The sequence below is a fragment of the Vicugna pacos genome, chromosome 8, assembly GCF_048564905.1.
Source record: "Vicugna pacos chromosome 8, VicPac4, whole genome shotgun sequence".
Taxonomy (NCBI): Eukaryota; Metazoa; Chordata; class Mammalia; order Artiodactyla; family Camelidae; genus Vicugna; species Vicugna pacos.
Window position 1 is genome coordinate 24078992 of NC_132994.1, and position 22023 is coordinate 24101014.

A 22023-nucleotide genomic window follows, 5' to 3' on the forward strand; every position below is an offset into this window, starting at 1 on the left:
AAATTACTTTCACCTGTTTTCACGTTCACCTGTTAACACTTTTGGCTCCATCATTCTGGACTGTTAGCCTTTGCTAAGTCTCAGGATGCAACCAGGCTGCAATAGTATCTTTCCCCATTACCAAAGGAGCAAAGTGAAATTTAGGCAGTTAGGATAGTTTGTTTTCATTTCATTATTGCAAGACCCTATGGGTAAGAGTTAAGGGAAAACGTGGAAGTGCTTAAAAAGGTAAAACAAGGGAGGATCCTGTTAATTATATGACTTTAAAAAAAAAAAGGTAAATAGTACTGGAATGGGTTGTTTATGGTACAGTATTTAGACAACCGTTTGAAGAAAAATATAAACAAATAAAATCTAGGTATTGGTAATATTAAGTTATTCTTTGCACAGCTTTTCATAACAGTGTTACTTCATTCAATATTGAGCTGTATGTAAACCTTGAAAAAATAGTTATTCAGTGAATCTTGTGGATTTTCAGACTCTGCGTGAAACATCACCAGAGTTGTTGCTGTTACTCATGAGTAGTAAGCGTATGGTAAGAAAGTAAGTTTCTTAAGATTAAATTTGGACTACAGTTTATGGGTAGGTAGTAGATAGTCATTGTTTCTAAATTCTTAGTCTTTAAATGAAAACATGACCATATGTCAGCAATTTTCATGTGTCACAAAATTTGTGATCTTCTGTTCTGTGAACTTGGTTTGTCTTAAAATGTTGCGAAAGGTGGAGTAACGTGAGGGCAAGCGCTTGACCTCTGCTCTGCTCCTGGCTCGTTGCTTAACCTCAGACAGGTTACTTAGCCATTTATTAGCCCAGAGACTTGGAAAAAGTTACCAACTGCTCTGTGCCTTAGTTCCATCATCTGTAAAATGATGTTAAAGAGAATTTCTACTTCATAGGTTGATGCAAAGATTGAAAATGGAATGATGAGAATTAATTGAATTTCTGTTAATGAAAGGGTACAGGTGTTTACATTAATGCTGACTTGGGCAAGGAACCCTTGGAACAGAAACTGATTTTGAAAGTTCCAGGTGTGTCTTCTAGTATTAGTTATGTTTATCTTCAGTGGCTTCTTAGAAAATACTGGGAAAAGAGCTAGAAGAAGAAAAAAGCACCAGAAATCTATAGAATATAATAATAAATAATTAAAAAGGGAGATCTTTCTGGCTTTTCTGAGTAACAGGATCTCAGCAAATACTTTCTGAAATAATAATTGATATCGTACTGATCTAGAGCTCTTGTACCTCACTAGATCTTCATGTCAAAAACAAACATTTCAAAGATTAGAAGACCTTCAAGTCATAAAACACAAAACTAGTTTCAAAAGAACCTACTGTGTATTACTTCTGTGTATTATTATCCCATTCAAACTGCACTTTAAAGATACCAGATTGTTTTTTTGGAATTTTTTTCTCTCAGGTGACTTCTGAAACTTCATTTTGTTGAAACTGAATAAGTATACTCTACTCCTTTCCTGAACATCATTAGACCTGTTAGGATTCTCAAGTTTCATTGTTTTGCTAAGTTGGACACGATAAATTTTATTTAAATAGATTTTTTAAATTATTGAATTATCTATTTATGATTCTTCGTATATAATGTGTTCAGTATAAACTACAGACATGGCAAATGTATGTATAGTGAGTAGAATCTATACACATACTGCCCAATCAGATACCAATGTCAAAAAAAGGGCCTGAAATTAAAATTTTTTAAGCTGAACATTTAATGTTCCTTGACTAAATATAAGATTTGTTGGGTTCTACTGGAATATAAAGGTAAGGACTCCATTTCTGGACCTTATGAGCAATCTAGTAGAGGATATAATACATGTAAATAAATAGCATGATGTAATGCATAAAGAAATGTCAGTTTAAAAAAGTAGGTAATGCTATAACAATGGACTGTATGGGAAAGTGAGCACTTTGCACTCTGGAATCATTCATTAGAGGTGTGACGAAAGGGAGCATTTCAGCTTTGTCCTGAAAGATGAGAGTAGTATTTCAAAAGTTAGCTGTATGGGGAATAGATATGTAGAGAGAGAACACTGTGTGTTGGTTATTGATTGCTTGCCAGACATCCATCTTTACTAATAATCATCATCAGAATAAGTAATTGTTCACATTTATTCAGTGTTACACTAAGTCCAAAATGATTCTGTGAGTTTTATAATATTAACTTATTTCATTCTCACAAAAATCCTGTGAGTGAGGTAATAATAACTCATTGTAAATATGAGAAAAAGAAGTAGGGAAAGATCATGTCACCTGCGTAGGTGAACTAGCTAAAAAATGTCCCAGCTAGAATTTGATCTCAAGCATTTGAGCTGCAGAACCCATACTTCTAATCACAATGGTCTACTGCCTTTATTTAGGTTGAGATGACTTATTGTTCATTGAGATCAGGAGGTTGGGATAGAGCCAGTGGATCACCTATAATTAGGTGATAAACATTTTAAGTGAATGAATTGAGTAAGTAATGTAAAAGGAAAAGAGAGACCAACTTAAGAAAGTAGATTTACAGGCAAGAGGGCGAACAAAGGGCAGCTTTCATAAATACTGTGTATTTTGTGTTCATCTATAGCTCTGAGGAATGAATTTAACAAATATAAAAAGTCTCCACTCTTTGCTTCATGTATTTCTTCATTTTTCTTTTTTTAAAATCCAATTAGTATTTACATTTGATTAAAACATTGCTTTTACATTTTATTTCGTATACGTATCTTGCATGATTTACAGATCAACTTTGTCCAAAAATAGAAGTTAATTTTTTTAAGGTGATGTTAAAACTCAGTGTCACACAAGTAGGTCAGAATAGCTGGTTTGAACTTAGATCTTCCAATTCCAAGATCAGTATTGTTGCTATTATATATATCGACTCCTCCATGCATTTCACGCCATTCAGCTGATCAACATTTCAAAAATCAGTGTCTTACAAATTTCTAAATCCAGTAGTTGTTTCTTCCATTCTTTGTGATTTGTCAATATTCAGTACCATTGATTATAAAATACCTACCCCAAACAAACTTTTCTTCCTTGTGAAATACTCTGTTCTAATTTTAGAAGGCAGCATAAGAATATATCACTAAGTAAATGATTGCCCAGAGGAAATCATTATACATGTTTCAGTACTCTTCCTTCTTCTGTATATATCTTTAATATAGTTGAGATTATATTACGTCCATAGGTTTTTTTTTTTTCCCCTACTTCATGGCTTGTCAAAATTCTCACTTTCTTTAGGGAAAGGGAAGGATTTATTTTTATCTTGACAACTTGAAAATTTTGGGACAATAAATCATAGAGGCAGGCTGAAATGGTTATATCATCCCTTTACTCCTGTGCACAGGACTGTCATATTCCATACACAGGAATATCAGTCCCTGGAGCCCTGCAGTGCAGAGTTTAAAGACTGTATGAGTTGGCTCTTCCTGGCAATAAACTTCTCAGAAGACAGTTCATATCTTCCAGTTTGCTGGTGATAGTCTTTTTTTAATTTTTTCTTTCAATTTTCAAATAATTTTAGACTTAAAAGTTTCAAAAATAATACAGACAACTTAACAACTCCCTGTATATTTTTCCTACAGATTCACGAAATGGTAATATTTTGCCACATTTGCTTTATCATTACACACACACACACACTGTCTTATATGTAACACTGTGTATGATTTTACATACATGTTGTAATATGTGTATATATGTACGTATATATGTATCTTAATATATTGTCTGATGTTTCCTCATGATTAGATCCAGATTAATTTTGACAGAAATGCCATAGCAGTGATTCTGTTTTCTTCTTAGGGCATCCTCTCTGTAGACACATGATATCTACTTACTCAAAATTAACTGACAAAGTAATTTTGGTTACCTGTTAAAGGTGATGTCTGTTAGGTTCTGCACTGTTACTTGTCTCCCTTTGTAGTTAATTAGTTATCTTTTGGCAAGATACTTTGTCAATATGTAGATATCCTGTTTCTCATAAACTTTTAATCCCTAATTTAATATCCATTAATGATTCTTGCTTGACATAGTTACTATGATGGTAACAAAATTGTGATCATCTAATTCCATCATTCCATCTACACTTATTAGTTGGCATTCTGAGTTATCTTTATTCCATTTATTTTTACATTAAAAAAATCAATATAGATTTATGAATTTTTATTTTAATGTCTGTCATTTATTCTTATTTGTTATTTTGATGACAAAATTATCCCAGATTTAGTCAGTTGTTGCCCCCTCAAGCTGGCTCCTGTGTCTTATGAACATGTCTACATTTTTTGAGTCCTTCCTGATTTCAGGCAAGATGTCCCAGGCTTATCTTGTACTTTCCCAGACACATTTTTGGAATCAGCATTTCTCCAAGGAATCTGGTAGAGAAGGGTGCATAAAAATAAAAATCTTTGCATCAGATGTGTTTCTTTGGTTCTAGAATCTCAGTGGATAGAGCTAGGAAATAATTGGAATATATTTATATATACATATACCCACTCCCCCAACACACCTGTTTATTGATCTTTTAAAAGCCATACATCCATACTGATTCTGCCAATTATAACCTGACAACCCAAGTTTCATTTTAGCTTCCCACTTTCTACATTTGTAACTCGCTCTTTTTTGGGTCAGTGAAAAACCTGGGCCTTATTTCCCAGCATATATTGCTTGTTTTTACAGTATACATTTAATTTTAAAAATTGCTAACCTGTATCATTGCAAAAAATAATTACTTATTAACTGAAATTTAGCTATTTTTTAACTATGTGAAATATAACATGGCTCCAAAAGACAAAACTACATAAGAAGGTATACTCAGTTGCTTCCCTATCCTTCTATCCCATTTTCATCTCCCCATGTTTTCCACCCAATTTCTCTTTACCCCCGTAGATAATGAACCCTATTAGATTCTTGTTTTCTGTGTTTCTTTTACTCACTTGAGAAAATGTATTTTTTCTTATTTGTATTTTGCTTTTTTCACTTAGCAGAGTATGTAAAAAATCACTTTGTCATCTCAAAGAGCTCTTCCTTATTTTTCAACAGGATACTCAACATTTTACAATTATAAACAATGCTATATGTAAATTTATGTACTTACTATTGGTTGTGTATTTTCAAGGTAAATTTCATGAAGTAGGATTTCTGAGTCAAAAGGTAAATGGATGTATAATTTTGTTAGATACTGCCAAATTCTCAAAAAAGTTGTACAGATTTGCATTCACTAGTGTATGGTAGTGCTTGTTTTTTCACTGTCTTGCCAACAGGATGTATTTTCATACTTTTTATTTTTGCCTGTCTCATAGGTAAGAAATGATATCTTTGTGTGGTTTTAATTTACATTTTTCTAATTTTGAGTGACAGAAAATCCTCCAAGTATTTTCATTCAGTTTTTCAGTTGTCCTTTTACTTTATCGTATAGTGTTTTGTGATATATATATTTTTCTAAATTAGTCTTTATTTACTGCTTCTGAATTTTGAGTCATAGGTATTAGAAAGCCTTTTGCTACATTAAGAGTATAAGGCAATTCAGGTGGGATTATATAAGTATTGGAATGATTCTGAGCCCTACAATTAACATTATTCTATAAGAGATTAGGGTAGGTAATAGGGGAGTTATTTAAAACCCCTGACTCAAAAGTAGCAGCAGAGAAGCCGAGAATGTAAGTAGAAAGTAGTAGGGAAGAAAATAAACAGCTTTTTGTAGTTTCATGGCTCCATGTGGACCAAAATTCAGGGCCCTTCCAAGGCCTATCCTAGAGGAGGGAACTTGATAAATAACTGTAGCTTTGATTTTAGAACTCATGGGTAAAAAGGAGTAAAGATGAATCAGAAATAGGCCAAGTATTCACAAGGACTTAAACCCATTTTTAAAGATTTCAATCTGTGATTATATTAAGGTAGTCTTCATAAAGCAAAAATAAGCCTTCTCTGAAAGAAAATAGTATATAGAGCCTCACATTGTCTCTGCAAATTTTCATACACGATTTCTGGCACTCAGTAAAAGAACAGAAAAACTAATGTACGAAAAAAATAGTGATTGTCCAGATATTAAAAGGCAAAAACCAAACAGGCAATAGAAACAGAATTCCTAAGATCCAAATTCAGGTTATTAGAGGTGGACTTTAAACAAATGGGAATAAAAAATACAGGTAATTAGAAGATGGAAAATTTTATCAGATAACTGATATCTTTGAGAAGAATCAAATGGACATTCTAAGACTGAAATTATAACTGAAATTAATAAGTCACAGCTGAAGAGAATTAGAAATTTGAAAGATAGTTCAGAAGTCTGTCTTCAGATAAGCATGGAGAGACAAAAGGAAGGAAATTTTTTAAATGTTTAAGCAACACATGGGACACAAAATTATGACATGTGTAATGTATTCTGTGATGAGAGAGCAGTAATTGAGCAGAAGCGATATTTGAAGAGATAATCAAGAATTTTTAATAAAGCTAAGGAAAGATACCAACCCACAGATTGAAGAGGCACTTTGAACCTAAAGCAGGATAAATATTAAGAGAACCATACTCCTATATATTTCATAGGAAAACATCTGAAAACCAAAGAAGCGAAAAATATTAAAAGTAGCCAGAGAAAAAGTACATTATTTTTAGAATCATTAAGGAATCAAGTAAAAAAAAATAGTTGAATTTTCATCATAAATAATCAAAGGCAGAAGATAATGGGTGATATGCTGAAAGAAAATAATTACCAATATAGAAGTATATACATATAAGTCAAAGTGAAGGCAAAATAAATGTATTTTCAAACAAACGAATATGAGAAGAGTATTGTCAGCAGACCAGCACTAAAGGCCCTATCAAATGCAATTATTTCTTCGCCCTAAGGGAGATTATTTTGAAAGAAAATAACGGAGATGGAGGAAGAAGTGAAGGGCAAAGGAAAGTGTAAATATAATGAACATTGACTGTACAAAACAATATAGTGTCTGGAGGGGTTTAAGATAATAAAAAATAAAATATACCAAACCAGAAGCTCAAAAGTTGGGGTAGGGTTAAAGGAATCAAAGTATTCTAAGTGTACTTTCACTATTTAATAAATGGTAAAGTTCTAGTTCATACTAGATTTTGACAAGTGCATCCTGTAATCACTAAGATAACTAACTAAATTAATAGCAAAGAGCATGTATGATTAATAATGAAATCGGGAAGAATGAAACAAAAAGAGAGAAAATGGAGCCTGTAAGAAGGAAACCTAAAGGAAAGCAAGTAGAAGGATAAGGGTAGATTTAACAGTAAGAGTAAGAAGTAGATTTAAAGCTATAATACCTGTGTTTGTAGAATTGTAAATGTGCACAATACCATAATTATTGGACAAAGACTATCAGCTTAGATTAAAACCAATAATAACAATAAAGCAATGTCATATTTCAAAAAAAACTAGCCATTTAGGGTGACAATGAAGTGATAAAAATTATGTCCTATGTCAACATGAACCAAACAAAATCTGTTACAGCTTTATTAATATTAATTAGAGTGGAGTTTAAGTCAAAGCCCATTAGTAGAGAAGGAAAGGAACATTTCATTATAAGGAAAGGAACATTTCATTATAAAACAAGATTCAATACTTAGGAAAATACAACATTCCTAAATCTGTCTCCACATACTAACTCAGTGAAAATTATGTAATATAAGCAGTTATAGACATGCCATAATGATAGGGATTTTTAACACAAGTAGAAGAAAGATAAGTGAGGATATTTTAAGATATAGCCAACTTGCTAAACATATTTGGTTTGATAGGCATATGTAGAACTCAGTAATGACAAACTGCATATATTCAGTTCAAGTGCATATGGGATACTTAACAGAATTGTTTGTAGGCTGAGCCTTAAAGCAAGTCTCAACATATTTCAAAGGATTGAAATCACACAGGGGATATTTTCAGTTGATTTACACTGGAAATCAATAACAAAAAGATAACGAGAAAATCTCCCAATTTATGAGAGATTTCCCCATATTTTCCCATTTATTTTTATAAATTTAATTATAAAATAATTCATTGAAGGAGAAATCATAATGAAAATTAGAACATTTTGAACTAACTGGTCATGAAAATACAGAAGTGAAAACTCATGGGATACTGCTAAAGATGTATTTAGAGGTAAAGTTATAATATTAACTACATTTTTAGGAAGGCATAAAGAAATTCAGGGATCACAACAGCATTAGTATAGTGTTTAAATCTTCCTGAAATCACAAAAAGAAATCATTTAAAGAATAAAACCAAAACAAAGATATGCAAGAAAACTGAAGTGACATTTATCCCCACAGACCCCAAAAGACAAGTTGATGGGACAGCTCACTAATAAGATCAAGACTATAAGTATGACACTTGATTGGTGAAGTGGGGTGGAAGAACAGAAAGAAGTGAGGCAGTCAAAGAATGAGTTTGTTGAAAATCATTTAATGACTAGGCTTTTAATATACTCAAGTATTTCCTTATTAAACATGAAGGTTTAATTTTATATTTAGAAAATTTTAGTCTCCGTGTATGGAATATTCTCTTTCTGTATTCAGTATATGCAAAATGTCCAAATTATGAAAAGTATATTCGTTTTCTTAAAGAAAATTCCTAAAATCTTTATCTGACAAAATGTAGTTGTGATATTTCCAAAAAAATACTGATGTTCAATCTAGCCATATGTAGATTCTTTTGTAGATATTTGTATTTGGTTATATAATAAATATATAGAATGTACTTTTAAATTTTTCAATGTAACAAACTGGATTTTACTTTTCATTTTGAATACACTGGAAAATATTGTTAATGCCACTTACTAATTACTATTTTTCAATAAATTGCAGCTAAACATTTACCATTTTGGAGTTTAAAGTATGACATCATGGCAAAGTTTCGAAGAAGGACTTGCATCATTTTGTCACTTTTTATTCTATTTATTTTCTCTCTGATGATGGGTTTAAAAATGCTGAGACCAAATAAAGCTACTTTTAGAGTTCCTTTTGGACTTGACCTTCTCCCAGAAATTCGTCAAGAAACTCCTCATTTGGTGAAAACTTTTGATTCCCAAAAGAGTGACACAATCAACAGTGAAACAAACTTCAAGAATTTAAAAAGTGATGAAATCACTGTGAAACCTTCCAAAGCCTCTGAACCTAACACGGAAGAAAAGCCACCTCTGAATTATTTTTTACATGTATTTTATTATAGTTGGTATGGAAATCCACAATTTGATGGTAAATACATACATTGGAACCATCCAATCCTGAAGCACTGGGACCTTAGATTAACCAAGAATTACTCCCAAGGGAAACACAACCCCCCAGATGACATTGGCTCTAGCTTTTACCCTGAATTGGGAAGTTACAGCTCTCGGGATCCTTCTGTCATTGAAACTCACATGAAACAAATGTACTCAGCTTCAATTGGTAACTATTTTATATGTGTGTTTAGATATGTGTGTGCATGTATGCGAGTGTGTATGTATATGTGTGTGAGTAGATGTATAAATAATTTTTTGTAGAACATTAGTTACTATTTAGTCTTCATTGTTTTAATTATAATTTTAAACTTGTTAAGCATCTTTTAACACTAATGTTAATTTTTTCTTTTATTATTTGTGCTTTTGGTGTCATATGCAAAATACTATTTCCAAGACCAGTGTCAAAGATCTGCCTTCCTATGTATACTTCAGGGAGTTTTTATGCCAAGTCTTACGTTTAAGTCTTTGATCCCTCTCAAGATTTCAAGGTGATTTTTGTGAGTAGGGTAGGATAGGTCCAACTGTCTTTTTCCACATACGGTTATTCAGTTTTCCCAGCGCCATTTGTTGAAGAGACTGTCCTTTCCCCGTAGGTGGTTCTTGGTTCCCTTGTCATGTATCAGTTGACTGTATATGGGGGTGGGGGTTATTTCTGGGCCCTCTATTCTGTTCCATTGATCTAAGTGCCTGTTTTTATGACATTCCCACTCCGTTTTAATTACTGTGGCTTCATAATAAGGCTTGAAATCAGGCAGTACGCTGCCTCCAGTTTTTTCTTTCCCATCATTGCATTGGCTGTTACGGGTCTTTTGTGCTTCCATACAGATTTGAGGATTGATTTTCTATTAATGTGAAGATGTATTGGAATTCTGATAGGGGTTGCATTGAATCTATAGATGGTTATGGGTAATATGGACATATTAACAATATTAACTCTTCTAATCCATATCATGGGATGTCATTGCATTTGTGTCTTTTCATTTCTTTCAGCAAAGTTTTGTAGTTTTCATTTTAAAGATCATTTCAGTTTCGTGGTTAAATTTATTCCTACGTATTTTATCATTTTTGATGCTCTTATGAATGAATAGGTTTTCTAAAATTTCTTTTCAGATGTTTCATTGTTATTGTATAGAAATGCAACTGATTTCTATGTATTGATTTTATATCCTGCAGCTTTACTGAACTCATTGATTAAACCCAACTGTTTTAGTTGAGTCTTTGTGATTTTCAACATATAAGGTTATATTATCTACGAATAGTGATGGTTTTACTTCTTCCATTTCTACTTGGTTGCCTTTTTTTGGTATTGATTGTTCTAGCTAGGACTTCCAGTATTATGTTGATTAAATAAGAGTGGTGACAGCACTCTTGTTCCTTGTCTTAAAGGAAAAACATTCCATTTTTCTCCATTGAGTATGATTTTGGCTATGGGTTTGTCATATATTGCCTTTATTATGTTGAGGTATGTTCTCTCTGTGAACAGTCCATTGAGAAATTTTATCATCAAAGAATGTTGTATTTTTTCAAATGCTTTTTCTGCATCTATGGAGATGAACATGTGGTTTTTATCTTTCATTCTGTTAATGTAATGTGTCACACTTACTGATTTGCCATTAATGTTGAACCATCCTTGAATCCCAGGGATAAATCTCACTTAGTCATGGTCTATAATCCCTTTAATGAGTTATTGAATTTAGTTTGCTAATATTTTGTTGAGAATTTTTACATCCGTATTCATGCTCTATAGTGTTCTATTCTTGTGGGGTCCTTATCTGGTTTTGATATCACGGTAATACCTCAAAGAATGAAGTAGGAAGTGTTCCCTCCTGTCCAACTTTCTGGAAAATTTTGAGAAAGATTGGCATTAATTCTTCTTTAAATGTATAGTAAAATTCAGCAGTGAAGCCATCTGATCCTGAGGTTTTCTGGATTGGGAGGTTTTTGTTTACTAGTTCATTGTCTTGGCTTGTTATTGATCTGTTCAGACTTTCTATTTCTTCCTGGTTCATTCTTACAAGGTTATATGATTCTAGGAAAGTATCTCTTCTAGGATATCTATTTTGTTGGCATTAATTTGTTTATAGTAGTCTCATGATTCTCTTTATTTCTATGTAATTTCTTTCATTTCTTATTTATTGAGTCATCTCTTGTTTTCTTAGTAGTCTTGTTAAAGATTTGTCAGTTTTATTTATCTTTCTGAAAACGAGCTCTTAGTTTTGTTGATTTTTCTGTTGCTTTTCTGGCCTCTATTTTACTTATTTCTGCTCTAACCTTTATTCCTTCCTTCCTTTCACTAACTTTGGGTTAAGTTTGTTGTTGTTCTAGTTCCTTGGGGAATAAAGTTAGGTTATTTGCAGTTTTTTCCCATTTTCTAATATACACATTTATCACTATAAACTTCCTTCTCAAAACTGCTTTTGCAGCATTCCAAAGGTTTTGGTGTGATTTGTTTTTATTTTCATTTGTTTAAAGATAATCTTTGATTCCCATTTTGATGTCTTCTTTGACCCGTTGTTCAGGAGTTTGTTTAGTTTCGATGTATTTGTAGATATCCCAGGTATTTTGATTGTTTTAAGCATAGCTATTCCAGCTTCCTTTTGGTTTCCACTTGCATGGAATATCCTTTAATCCCTTCACTTTGAGTGGATATACATCCTTAAAGCTTTCTTGTTGGCACCATACTGTTGGGTCTTACTTTTTTGTCCATCCAACCATTTATATGCCTTTTGATTGGTGAATTCAATCCATTTATATTTAGAGTTTTTGTTACTATGCAAGGATTTAAAGACTTACTAATGCCAACTTATTAATTGTATTCTGATTTTGTATTTCCATTATTTCCTCTTCTCTTTCCTTCTGCCTACATTTATAAATTATTTTCCATGGTGGTATGTTCTATTTCCCCCTTTTTGTCTTTTGTGGATCTGCTCCAGATTTTTGTTTTGTGGTTACCGAGGGGAGTTACATAAAACATCTTACAAATAAAATAGTCCAATTTAGGTTGATAGCAACTTATTTTTAACTTCCTCAAGTGTCTACCATTTTGTTCCTCCCGTTGTATTACTGATGTAACAATTTACCTCTAGTTGTATATTCATTAACAACTTAACAGTAGCTAGAATTATTTTTCCTACTTTCATTTAACCTTTGTACTATAATTGAATAGTTAACACATCCTACTACAGAGTTATAGTTTTCTAAGTCTGACTGTAAACTTCTTATCTTTATCAGCATATTTTGTATTTTTGTATATTTTCATGCAGCTGATTAGCCTGTTTTCATTGCAGCTTGAAGTCCTTTCAGCATTTCTTGCAAGGCAGGTATAATGGTGGTGAACTCCCTCAAATTTTGTCTGTCTGGGAAAGCCTTTACTGCTCCTTCATATCTATAGTATAATTTTGCTAGATAAAGTATTCTTGGCTGGCCATTTTTTATCTTTCAGCTCTTCAAATATGTCTTTCTACTGTCTCCTGGCCTGAAAAGTTTTTACAAAAAAATCTACTGATAGCCTAATAAGTGGTCCCTTGTAGCTTCCATTTTTTTTTTAAAACCCCGTGCCTACCTATAATGTCTTTTTGCATTGAGATAATAGGATGTTCTATTAACTTTGTAGACTTGTATTCCCTCTTTTCTTCTATTATTTCAAAATTCCTATCCTCCAAGTTACTTTTTTTTTTTCTTCCACATTGTCTACCCTGCTACATGGTCTCTATTGCATATTTCTGGTCATTCATTGAATTTTCAGCTCCAGTTTTTGTTTAGTTCTTTTAAAAATAATTTCCTTCTCTTTACTAAAGAATGATTTTGCTCATATATTTTATTCCTGATTTCATTGAATTGCTTTTTTGAGTTTTCTTGTAACTTGTTGAGTTCCTTCAGAACAGCTAGTCTGAATTCTTTATTAGTTACATTGTATATTCTGTACCTTCTAACTTGATTGTTGAAAAGTACTATTTTCTTTTTGGGATGCAGTATTTCCTTGATTTTTTATAGTTTTTGTGAATATATGTTGGTGCTGTCATATTTGAAGTAGTAGATACCTCCTTAACTCTGCTCATATCTTCAGCATACAACATATCTTTATATTGTTATTTGAGTTTTTTTCCCTGTGAATGTGTGCCTGCTCCAATGTACTTCTTACCTCTTATGGGCAAACTTTTAGGCTTTTATGTCTCCTTGGCTTTTTATATTTCACCAGGCTGACTGTTGGAAACCTCTTTTGTTTTCCAGAAAGTGGCTACTATAGCTCAAGTTTGTGGATTCTCACCTACCCACTGACTATAGTGGCTCATTTTCTTAGTGGGCTCCTAGTTTACCAGAGCACATTTTCAGAGGGTCACTCAGGAGTGAGCATGAGGATCCAGCAGCAAAGTCGGGGGAGATGTGGGCTTTATCATTGAGGTGCCTTGAGGGTACCCACAGACCTGGTTGAGAGATCTCCATGGGTGGTGTTCCAGTAGGCTGATAGGTGGACTTCCTGCTCAGCACTGTCCCTTTAATGCTATTTGAAATTCTGTTCTGCCTTTTTGCATCGTCCTCGCTGCCCTTAGTTGTAGAGCTCCCACCTTAGTAGTCTAGGAGCTGATGAAGAGAAATGGGTTTCTCCAGCCATATCCTGCCAGGATGGGGTAGCCTATTACACAGTGCTTCTTTTCCTCATGAGCGAGTGGTTGCCTGGATCCACTGGATAAATCAGCCTTTTCCAGTGTTTCCTCAGAGGAGGGGCAGCACCATTAGTTTCCCCTCTTTTTTTTTTTTTTTCTCGAAGTTTTTTGGGTTTTGTATGTTTGTTTGTTTGGCAGAGGGGAGGTAATTAGGTTTATTTGTTTATTTTTAGTTTAAGTACTGGGGATTGAACCCAGGACCTTGTGTATCCTAAGCATGCAAGCTACCACTTGAGCTATACCCTCCCTACCCCCCACTCCCTGCAAGTTTCCCTTACTTCCTTCTGTGTGACCAAATTCAGATCTTTCTTTTTTTAGTTTTTTTTCCCTCTAGTAGTGTTCAGGGAGGATCCTTTTGTGAAGGCTGGACTTACGCAAGTTTTCTTTTATTCATGAGTACCTGCCAGGGATAGTGTTCATTGGATTTCTTCCTGATAGTGGTGAGTGGGGTCTAGGCAGATATGCTGGCTCTGCTGGTGCTGCAGCTCTTAGGGAGCTGAATCTGTTTCTTACTTGCTGCATTGTTGGGGGAGATTATTCACAGGTCCCTTGAAGTAAGGTGTTAGGTCTCAAAATACCCACAAAGGTGACTGACTTATGTAAGGATATCTAATTCACTGATTAAAAAGGGGGATATGAAGGAGGAGCATCTTATGCCATCATGTTGCTGATGTCACTTGCTGTTATACTTATCATTATTAGGTAAATAATTTTTGTAAAAATACTGAATACAAAACATTATTTTGGTCCATGGAAATGTCGTGCTGATTCTGGCATCTTTTGAATTGAAGAAGACAGTAAATGAAGACTATTTAAATTGCTGTATGTTTGAATGTGCTTTGATTTAACATCCATATTTTTCCTGTGATATAAATGGCTTTGTTTTTTATTTTTAATTGAATTGCTGTGTGAAATAATTGCACTTTTATATCACAGAGTACAAATTGGTTAACTATTTGCTTTACAATTAAAGTATTATGTGTATAAATCCTAATGATCTAACCTTTGTTTCTCCTAGAAAGAATGTTGAAATTAAAATGAAGTTATTAATGTTATTTTTAAACTCCAGCTATTATAATAATCTATCAGGTAGCAGATAGAAGCCACTGATAGATATGTATCCTTTTCAAATCTTTAAAGTATCACATATTATACATATTTCATCCTTTGTATTGGTATCTTACAATTATAAAGGATCTAGATTAGAACTTTTCTTTTTTAAATAAAAATTTCAGAAAACTTAGTGGGGTATTCATAATAATGACCCCAAAGATGTACACATTCTAATCCTCAGAATCTCTGAATATGTTGTCTTACAAGGCAAAAGGAATTAATATTGCAGATACAATTAAGGTTGCTAATCAGTTGACCTTGAGATGGCATTATCCTGGGTTATTTGAGTGGGGCTAATCTAATCATTTCCAGTTCCTAAAAGTAGAGGAGGGAAAAGAGAGAGTCAGAGATAAGGGCTCTTAAAAGGATTCATCTTGCTATGCCTGCCTTTGAAAATGGGGCTAGCAGTTCATGAGCCGAAGAATGCATTGTCTTCCAAAAGCTCAAAACAGCAAGGAAACAACTTACTCCTTTGCACCTCTAGAAAGGAATATATGTAGTTCAGTACAATTCCTTGATATTACTTTAGTGAGACCCATGTCAAATTCTGACCTGTAAAGCTGTAAGATAATGAATTTACATTGTTTAAGCCACTAAATTTGTGTTAATTTGTTATGGCAGCAATAGAAAACTAGTACACCTAGCAAAACATAATTCACTCTGTGTCTTTAAAATGATCTTCCTTTTCCTTTCAGCACTAACTATTTACTGTTTCTACCGTGTCCCAACTTTGTGCTAGATTCTAGGGACAAGAAAATGAATAAATCACATCTATTGGATTTTCCCTTGTTTTCTTCATTGGTACTTCAGAAGTGCTAGGTGGAAACTAACATTAGAATATTTTTTGGAGGTCGAAATTATCTGTTTTTGAAAGACCACAATTTTTATTTCTGTATCTCCTGCCTTTAAAATTTGTACATAAAATTATAAGAAATAGAATTTAGAATAAGATGAATTAGACTTTTGAAGTTTAAATGAACCTATTAACACCTATACAATGTCATAAATTTTCCTTTTAGAATAATTAGGGTTTGTGTTAAGTTTAAAATGTATATCTATAAATGTAGATTGGTGATAGTTTTATATTGCTGTAAATACCAGAATTTAGTTCTACTCATTGCTTTTTCTTTTGGGATTGTGTTGGGGTTTTTTTCCTTTTTTTTTTTTTTTTGTATGTATTGTGATTTTTTTCTTGAAAACATGTTATCTTTTGTAGACCCATAGAGACTGTGGCAAGTAATCTTCATCTCTGGAAAATGGGTGCACCTCTCTGCTAAGCCTGTAATACGGGCATTTCTCACTTAATGTATTAAGAAGACCATACTGTCTCCATTGACATATTCTACTATATTTGTTTGGGTTTATTTCAGGACTCTATCCTGATCTGTTGATTTATGTCTGTCCTTTCATCAGTACCACCTTGTCTTTATTGCTCTAGCTTCCCGAAGTCAGGTATTATCATTCCTCTTTGTTCTCTATCAAAATTGCTTTGGCTATTTAATTCCTTTTCCTATCCGTATCAGCTAGTCTGTGTCTTCAAAATACCCTGGTGGAACTTAGAATGGGATTGCCCTGAATGTATATGTCAATTTGGGGAAAGTTGACATTTTAAAAATATTAAATTAAGTTTCCAGTATTGAACAATAACAAATTGAATATTCTATTCCATAAACAGGGCTTACATTTTTAAAAATTTCCTTAGATTTTTATAATTTTCAGTGTACAGATCCTGTACATTTTTTTACATCTATTTCTAAGTATTTTGGGGGGTGCTATTGCAAATAATACTATTTCTTAAATTTATATTTTTTGCCCATCAAAAGTAGATCAGTCAATCCATCCATCCATCATGTATCTTGTGATTTTGATAAGCTCAATTTATTCACTCTAGGAGCATTTTTGTGGATTCTTTGTCTTTATAAACAATCAAATGCAAATAAAGACATGTTTATGTCTTCCTTTCTTGTCTTTATACTTTTTTTTACCCCCTTATTGCAGTGGTTTGGACTTCCAATGTTAATGCGGATATAAGTGGTGAGAGGATAGCCTTGACTTGTTTTTGATCTTAGCGGAAAAGAGGTCTTTATTCATTAAGTATTAAGTATGAGCTGTAGGGTTTTTGTAAATGTAATCTATCAAGTCAAAGAAGTACACTTCTATTAATAGTCCTGAGAGTTTTCTCATGCTAAGCTTTTTCAAATGCTTTTTTTTCTGTATCGCTCGACAATCTTTTGCTTGTTTTTTTTCTTTTCAGATTTTTATTATGGTAAAATACATATAAAATTTATTATTTTAACCATATTGAAGTATATAGTTCAATGATATTAAATACATAACATTGTGTAATCATTACCTCCATCATCTTCATAATCCATCTTCATAACTGAAATTTTACCCATTAAACACTCTGTCCCCCTCTACCCCACCTTTGGCAGCCACTGTTATACTTTCTGTCTCTGATTTTATATCTAAGCACCCCATATATGTAGAATTGTACACTGTATCTTTTTGTGACTGGTTTATGTCACTTAGCATAATATGGGTTCACCCATATTGTAGCATATTGCATAATTTCATTCTTTTTAAAGATTGAATAATACTCCACTGTGTGTAGACACCACATTTTGCTTATGTAGTCATCTATTGATGAACACTTGAGTTACTTTCACATTTTACGTATGTGAATAATGCTGCTATGAACATGAGTGTACAAATATCTCTTCAAAAACCTGCCTTCTATTTTTTTAGTTATATACTCAGAACTAGAATTGCTAGATTATGTGGTAATTGTATTTTTAATATTTTGAGGAACTGCCATACTGTTTTCCATGGCAACTGTACCATTTTGCATACCTACCAACAGTGCACAAGGATTCCAATCTTTCCACATCCTTGCCAACAATTGCTTTCTGGATTTTTTTGATAAGAGCTACTAGCCTTATGGGTGTAAAGTAGTATTTCATTATAGTTTAGATTTGCATTTCCCTAGTGATTAGTAATGTTGAACATCTTTTCACGTGCACATTGGCCATTGTATGTTTTCTTTGGAGAAATTTCTATTTAAGTCCTTTGCTCATTTTTTAGTCTAGTGTGTTTATTTTGCTGTTGTTCAGTTTTAAAAGTTCTCTGTATACTCTGGATTTATTAATCCCGTGTCTGATATGATTTGTAAATATTTTCTACCAATCTGTGGGTTGCATTTTCACTCTTTTGATAGTGTCTTTTGATGCACAAAGTTTTTATTAAGTCCAATTGTTTGTTTTGTTACCTGTGCCTTTGGTGTCATATCTAAATCATCGTCACCAAATCTGATGTCATCAAGCTTTTACCCTAAATGCTTTTCTTCCAAGCGTTTTTATTGCCTTAGGTCTTACATTTAGATCTATGGTCCAATTCAAGTTAACTTTTGTATATGGTGTTATGTAAGGACCCAGCTTAATTCTTTTGCATGTGACCATCCAGTTTTCCCAACACCATTTGTTAAAAAGACTGTCCTTGCTCCATTGAATAGTCTTGGCATCTTTGTCTAAAAAGATTTGAACATACATGTGTGGGTGTTATTTCTGGTCTTCATTATATTCCGTTAGTCTATATGTCTGTCTTTATGTCAGTACCACACTGTGTTGATTACTGTTGCTTTGTAATAAGTTTTGAAATCAAGAAGTATAAACCCTACAGTTTTGTTCTTTTTCAAGATTATTTTGGCTCTTCAGGATTACATGAAATTCCATATGAGTTTCAGGATGGATGGGTTTTCCTGTTTATGCAAAACACATTATTGGAATTTTGACAGGGATTAGATTGACTCTAGATCACATAATTGAATAATTTTTGACATTTTAATAAAATTAATCATTTCAGTCCATGAACATGGGATATATTTGCTTTTTTCATGTTGTCTTTAATTTCTTTTAGTAATGTTTTGTAGATTTCATTGTACAAATTGGTTAAGTTACTTAAGTATTTTATTCTTTTTGATGCTATTATGAATTGTTTTTGTAACTTCCTTTTCAGATTGCTTGTTATTGTATAGAAATGCAACTGATTTTTGTGTGTTGACTTTGTATTTTGCAATTTTGATGAATTCACTTATTAGTTCTAAAATTTATTTTGTGTGTGTGGCCTATTTAGAGTTTTGTTCATAAGATCATGTCATTTGCAAACAGATAATTTTGCTTCTTTCCAATTTGGATGCCTTTTATTTCTTTTTCTTTCTTAATTGCCATCTAGAACTTCTGGTACTATGTTAAATGGAACTGGTGAAAGTAGACATCTTTGCCTTGTTCTTGATCTTAGAGGAAAAGCTTTTAGCCTTTAACAATTGAATATGCTGCTCTCTGTGGCTATTTCATATAAAGCTTGTGTTATGTTGTGGTTTTTTTTTTTTAATTCCTAGGTTTTTTTTTAGTGTTATTCCCTTCATTCTGTTAATGTGATGTATTACATTGATTGGTTGTACCATCCTGGCATTCTGGGAATAAACCCTACCTAATCATGTTGTATAACTCTTTTAATATGCTGCTGAATTCAATTTGCCAATATTTTGTTGAGGATTTTTGCATCAGTGTTCATAATGGATAGTGGTTTGTGGTTTTCCTGTGTCCTTGTCTGGCTTTGCCTGGTAATACAGACCTCATAGAAAGCACTAAGAAATGTTCTCCCCTCTTCAGTTTTTGAACAATTTGACAAGGATTGTTTCAGTTCTTTAAATATTTGGTAGAATTCACCTGGTGAAGCCATCTGGTACAGGGCTTCTTTGTCAGGAGATTTTTGTTACTGATTCAGTTTCCTTAATAGTTACAGGTCTATTCAGATTATTTGTTTCTTCATGATTCAGTCTGGGTAAGTTTTGTGTTTCTATGAATTTGTCCATTTCATTGAGGCTGTCTAATTTGCTGGTATAAAATTGTTCATAGTACTCTTTAATATTCATTTTGTTTCTGTAGAATCAGTAGCAATGCCATCACTTTCATCTTTGATTTTAGTAATCTGTGTCTTCTCTCTTCTTCTCTTAGTTAATCCAGCTAAAGTTTTGTTAATTTTGTGATCCTTTCCAAGAACCAAATTTTGGTTTTTGATTTTCTGGTTTTCTATTTCTCTATTTTTCTATTATCTATTTACCTCTGATCTAATCTTTTATTATCTCCTTTCTTCTACTAGCTTTAGAATTAGTTTGTTTTTGTTCTGGTTCCTTAAGTTGTAAAATTAAGTTGTTTGAGATTTTCCTTGTATTTTAAATATAAGCAATTAGAGCTATTAGTTTACCCCTTAGCATCACATTGGCCACGTCCCCATAAGTTTTGGTATGTCTTGTTTTTGTTTTATTCATCTCTTAAGTATTTACCACTTTCTGTTGTGATTTTTTTTTTTTGGTCAATTGATTGTTTTATCTTTAATATAGTTACTTATATGGATTGCTTTTTCAAATGTTGAATCTAATCCTTTATTCCTGCAGTCAGCCCAGTTTGGTGATGATTTAGTGTCCTGTTTATTTATTGTTAAATCTTATTTGCTAATCTTTTTAAAGGATTTGTTTGAGTCCTTTTATATAAGATACTGGTCTGGTTTTTATATTTTTGATGCCTTTGTCTTTTGTTATTAGATTAGATATGACCTTATAAAATTAAGTCTTCTCTCTTTCATATCTGGATGAGATTGAGTAGAGTTGTTTTTTGTTTTTTGCTTTTGTTTTTCTTATCTATTTGATAAAATTCACCAATGAAATTTTCTTGTCTTGGTGATTTTATTGGTTTTTAATGACAAAATAAATTTCATTAACAGATATAAGGTAATTCATGTTATCTATTCTAGAGTGAGTTTTGGTACTTTATCTTTTAAGAAACTAGTCCATTTAATCTAATTGGTCGTTTTTTTTTGGAGAAAGATATGTGTATTTTTTTATGCTTTTTTCCTGTTTACATAAATGTAGTTTTTATTTTTATTTTATGTATATATATTTGTTAAAGTATAGTCAGTTTACAGTGTTTTGTCAGTTTCCAGTGTACAGCATAATGCTTCAGTCATACATGAACATACATACATTGGTTTTCATATTCTTTTTCACCATGAGTTATTACAAGATATTGAATATAGTTCCCTGTGCTACTTGAGCTGTTTATATATTTTGGAAATTAAGCCCTTGTCAGTCTCATCTTTTGTAAATATTTTCTCCCATTCTGTAGGTTGTCGTTTTGTTTTGCTTATGGCTTCCTTTCCTGTGCAAAAGCTTATAAGTTTAATTAGGTCCCATTTGTTTATTTTTGCTTTTATTTCTGTTGCCTGGGTAGACGGCCCTAGGAGAACACTGCTGAAATTTATAATGAATAATGTTTTGCCTATGTTTTCTTCTAAGAGGTTTATAATGTTTTAGACTTTTAAAGTTGTGGAGTCTGTATAGATGTTGCCTCTTTTCATTTCTGCTTTTGATAATGTTTTTTTTTTTCTTGATGAGTACTTCTAGAGTTTGATTATTATTGTTGAGTCTTTCAGTGAACCAACTTTTGGTTTCATTTATTGTCTGGAAGAATTCTGCTGCTTTTGAATAGAGTATCTTAAAACTGTCAGTTAGTTCAAGTTCTTGATAGGATTGTTCAGGTTGTCTTTATCCTTGCCAATTTTCTTCTTGTTTTATCAATTACTAATAAAGCAATTTTGAAGTCTCCCAGTAAAAACATGGATTCATCTATTTCTCCTTTCAGGTTTGTCAGTTTTTGCTTCATATATTTTGAAGGTCTTTTTAAAGTACATAAACATTTAAGAATACTATATCTTTGGGGGTAATCGAATCCTTTATTATGAAATAGTCTCTCTTTATTGCTGGTAATATTCTTTGTTCTGAAGTCACTTTGCCTCATATTAATATAACAACTCCAGCTCAATCTTTGGTTAATGTTTGCCTCGTATATCTTTTTTATTCTTTTACTTTTAACTCATCTTTGTATGCTTAAAATGGTTTTCTTACATACAGCATATAGTTTGATCTTGCTTTTTAAAAATCTAATCTGAAAA

General features: G+C 32.5%; 1 protein-coding gene across 1 annotated transcript in view; it reads left to right on the forward strand.

Moving 5' to 3' along the window:
- The window catches only part of MANEA (mannosidase endo-alpha), a 60665-nt gene that overhangs the window by 632 nt on the left and 38010 nt on the right, over nt 1-22023 (forward strand). Inside the window, exon 2 of the mRNA XM_006200275.4 lies at nt 8823-9404. Within this exon, the coding sequence (XP_006200337.1) occupies nt 8861-9404 (544 nt within the window). The 5' untranslated portion in view covers nt 8823-8860. The remainder of the gene's footprint in view (nt 1-8822; nt 9405-22023) is intronic.